General features: G+C 56.2%; 1 protein-coding gene across 1 annotated transcript; it reads right to left on the reverse strand.

The window, feature by feature from the left end:
- Window positions 1-866: 866 nt before the first annotated feature.
- On the reverse strand, window positions 867-2,551 carry PRRX2 (paired related homeobox 2; the record flags this gene model as incomplete). Its single annotated transcript, XM_010009523.1, has 3 exons — window positions 867-1,356; window positions 1,919-2,097; window positions 2,242-2,551. Coding segments are annotated over 3 exons (625 nt in total), but the record flags the coding sequence as incomplete, so codon positions are not given.
- Between the last annotated feature and the right edge of the window lie 744 nt (window positions 2,552-3,295).

Here is a 3,295-nt window from a genome sequence, read left to right on the forward strand (position 1 = left end):
GTGGCGTCCCTGTGCTTGGCTGGTGGCTCTTTGCAGTGAGTGAGGGAAGAGTGCTCTGGTTTCTAGAGGGCTTTGTCCACAGGGTAAAACCTCCATCTCTCTGGCTCATCCCCAGTTTCTGTGATGTTGGCAGGGGAAGGTGGAGGGTGCGTCTTTCTGTGCTCAGTCCCACGGGTGAAGGACTGGGGCGAAGTTGCACACCCTGTGTCCATCCCCCTGCACGTCCCACCTTGCAACCTCATGATGCCGGGCAGCAGGGTGGGACGAGGAGGAAACCATTTCCTTTGTGGAAAACCAAAGAAGCTCACCCCCATGGAGCCGCCAGCCCCAGAGCCCCGCACACATGTGCGGAGCTGCCGCCGGCGAGGCTGTGCCTCCGGAAGGCAAAGCCTGCTTTGCCGTTGGCACGGAGCACCGGGAGCCGCCTACTCAGCTGAAACCCAACAGCTTTTTCCAATTTTCTCTTTTCCCTGGGACAGTTCAATGACCTGAGGCTCTGCAGCATTGCTGGCAAACCCACCCAGGGCAGCACGGCCTGCCTGGGGACCGGCAGCGCTCCCCACAGCTCCCAGTGCGTCCTCCTCACCCCTCTGGGAAGGGGCAAAGCCTGATGCCATCGATATAGGCAGGTCCCAATTGCAGGCAGCATGAAGCAAAGGGCTGGCTGTGGCAGGGACGAGCTGTTGGCTTCCCAAAGTCTCTCCCAAGCACAAAGAGGCAAACGAGCGGGTCAGCTTCGGCATGTGTGGTTGAGCATCACGAGTCGCAGCCTCATGGAAAGGGGGGTTCATGATCCTCCCACCACTGCACACTGTCCCTGCGGGAGGATAAGACCCAATAACTCTTTGGCTCTCTGGGCGAGATACCCAAATTGGTCAAATCCAATAGTCCAAGATCCTTCCATGTTTGGAAGCAAATTCTTGTTCCCTTGGCAAGTCTGTTTGTCCTCGAAGAGCGTGTGGGGGGTATGTGTGTGTATATATAGCCTTTATTATAAGGGTGTGCGGAAAAGCAAGTTTCTAACCAAGTTTGCTCCATATGTGGCTATAATTATGTGCCACTTCGGCCTGGGACTGACTCTACCTTCAAAAGGGAAGAGAAGAGGAGAAAAGAGGTGCTGAGACATTGGATGAGTGGCGTGTGGGTTGGGTTCGTCCTGGACCGGCACAGGAGCTCCACGCTGTATCCTGGATGAGGCCACGGGGTGGGCTTTGCCCTGGTCAGTTCACGGTCGGCACTTGGTTCTGATGGAGACTGAACTCTTTGGCTTTGAGGCGCAGGCTGGCGATGCTGTTGGCCATGTTCACCCCTTGGGTGGGTGTTGCAGTCCCGCTGGAGCTGTAGGAGGGCACAGTGCTGTGGGGAAGGAGCAAGGGAGGAATGAGGCATGGCCATGAGGAGACCCCCATGCCCTGCCGGTCCTGTCGGCTTCCCAGGCCAGGCTGGCTGTTCCTTCTTAGGCATCTCCCACAAGAGCAGTCAAGGCTTCAGCATTTTTATGTGGCTGGATGCATGTGGGAATCCCTCAAACTATGCACCAGGAGGCCCTGCCTTGAGCTTTCGGATGAGATGGCTGGATGTGGAGAGCTGGGAACCAGAAGGGACCCTTGCCACCTCCTGTGCCGAGATATGGGAAGGGTCAGCATGAGGCCAAGCGAATCCCTTGCGAGGACTAGGGCCCCCCTTCCAGCCTCAAAATGCATGGAGGCAGGGAAGCCTGCTCAACACTGGGCAGGGGATGCTTGGATGTGACTGAAATGGTTTCCCAAAACAAAGCCAGATGCGCTTCTTTCAGCCCCGTAAAACCCCTGCATCCTCAGAGGCAGCACAGTGCTGTGCTCCCACAGCAGTGGCATGGTCCCTAAGCAGCTTGTCCCATGGCCACCTCCTCCCCAGACCCTTCAGTGCCCTCACCTACCTGTATGGAGAGGAGCTGGTCCAGGACAGATACTCTGGGGTCAGTGCCGTGGGCCGCGGCGCCATGGGCTGCTCGATGGCTGCTTCTTGGCTGTAGGATTTGAGGAGCGATGCTGATCTGTTGGCCAGCATCGCCCTCTCGTTACGGCGAAACTTGGCCCTCCGGTTCTGAAACCAGACCTGCACGGAGAGGGAAGGTGGTCAGTGGAGGCACGGTCAAAGCAGGGATGTCCCAAGCATCTGTCCTACTGATCATGGTGATGTGAAGAAAGAAAGGAGGGGACATTCCCTGTTCGTGCCTGGGGACATGGCACCTTTGCTCACCTGGACTCTCGCCTCGCTGAGGTTGACCCTTCTCGCCAGCTCCTCCCGCACGAAGGCATCGGGGTAGTGTGTCCTCTCGAAGACCCTCTCCAGAGCCTGCAGCTGGCTGCTGTTGAAGGTGGTGCGGTTCCTCCTCTGCTTCTTCTTCCTCTTGGCTGCCCCGCGGCTCGGGCTCAGGCTCTCGCCTGTGGGGGAAGCACAGGAGAGGCCACATGAGAGGCAGACCCATGCAAGACCCCATGTGGAGACTTGGCTGGGCTGAAGACCTCGTGGAGATCTGCACTGCCCTGCTCTGTACCCACTGTGCTCCCTGCAGGGAGCAGCCTGCCAACCCTGTGATCTCCATGAGAATCAAATCCTGTGTCAGGACCTGCTGGCACTTAGCGTGAAACCCAGCGTTTGCAAAGACCTGTGGTGGGTTTACGTCTGGCTAAAACCACCTGGACCTGATTTTGAGTTTCAGTCTCAGTGGATTCTGGGCTACCACTTGATCCAAACTGCTGGGACTGCATCTCACAACCCCTTCCATAACGAGGACATCCACAACGTGTCTTGAGCTTGACTCTTGCTAATGGTTTAAGGCAAGCTTTCATGCATGGTGATGGAAATTCAGCACCAAAACATCTCTGAGATGTGGGTCTTGGCTCCCACCTGCAGCACCCCCAGAAGCCCTGGCTGTGGCATGTCCCCAAGGTGACAGAGGACTGCAGCCAAGCATCTGTTCACCCAACCGTGGTCTTCAGAGCTAAGAAGGAACACCACTGCGTCTCGCAGGGCTCAGCCTCCGCAGTGTTTATTTCTGGCTTTGCTGGCTCATGGAAACATGAAGCTGAGGATGTAGTTTGGTTTCTCAGTATTGATCTTGGGCTTTCAGCCAGGCTGCGATTAATCTCCTCTTAGTCACTAATATCATCAGGTTTAGGCAAGTTTATGAAGTCTCTTTCCGAGATAGGCAGTCAGCTGCCTGCAAAGGCTGCATGGGGAACACATCTCGTTGCCATTCTTCCTTATGGAGGTACTAGTTAATTATTCTTTCTGCTAACAAAGCATCTGG

This window comes from Nestor notabilis, unplaced genomic scaffold (genome assembly GCF_000696875.1).
Source record: "Nestor notabilis isolate BGI_N333 unplaced genomic scaffold, ASM69687v1 scaffold17202, whole genome shotgun sequence".
NCBI lineage: Eukaryota > Metazoa > Chordata > Aves > Psittaciformes > Psittacidae > Nestor > Nestor notabilis.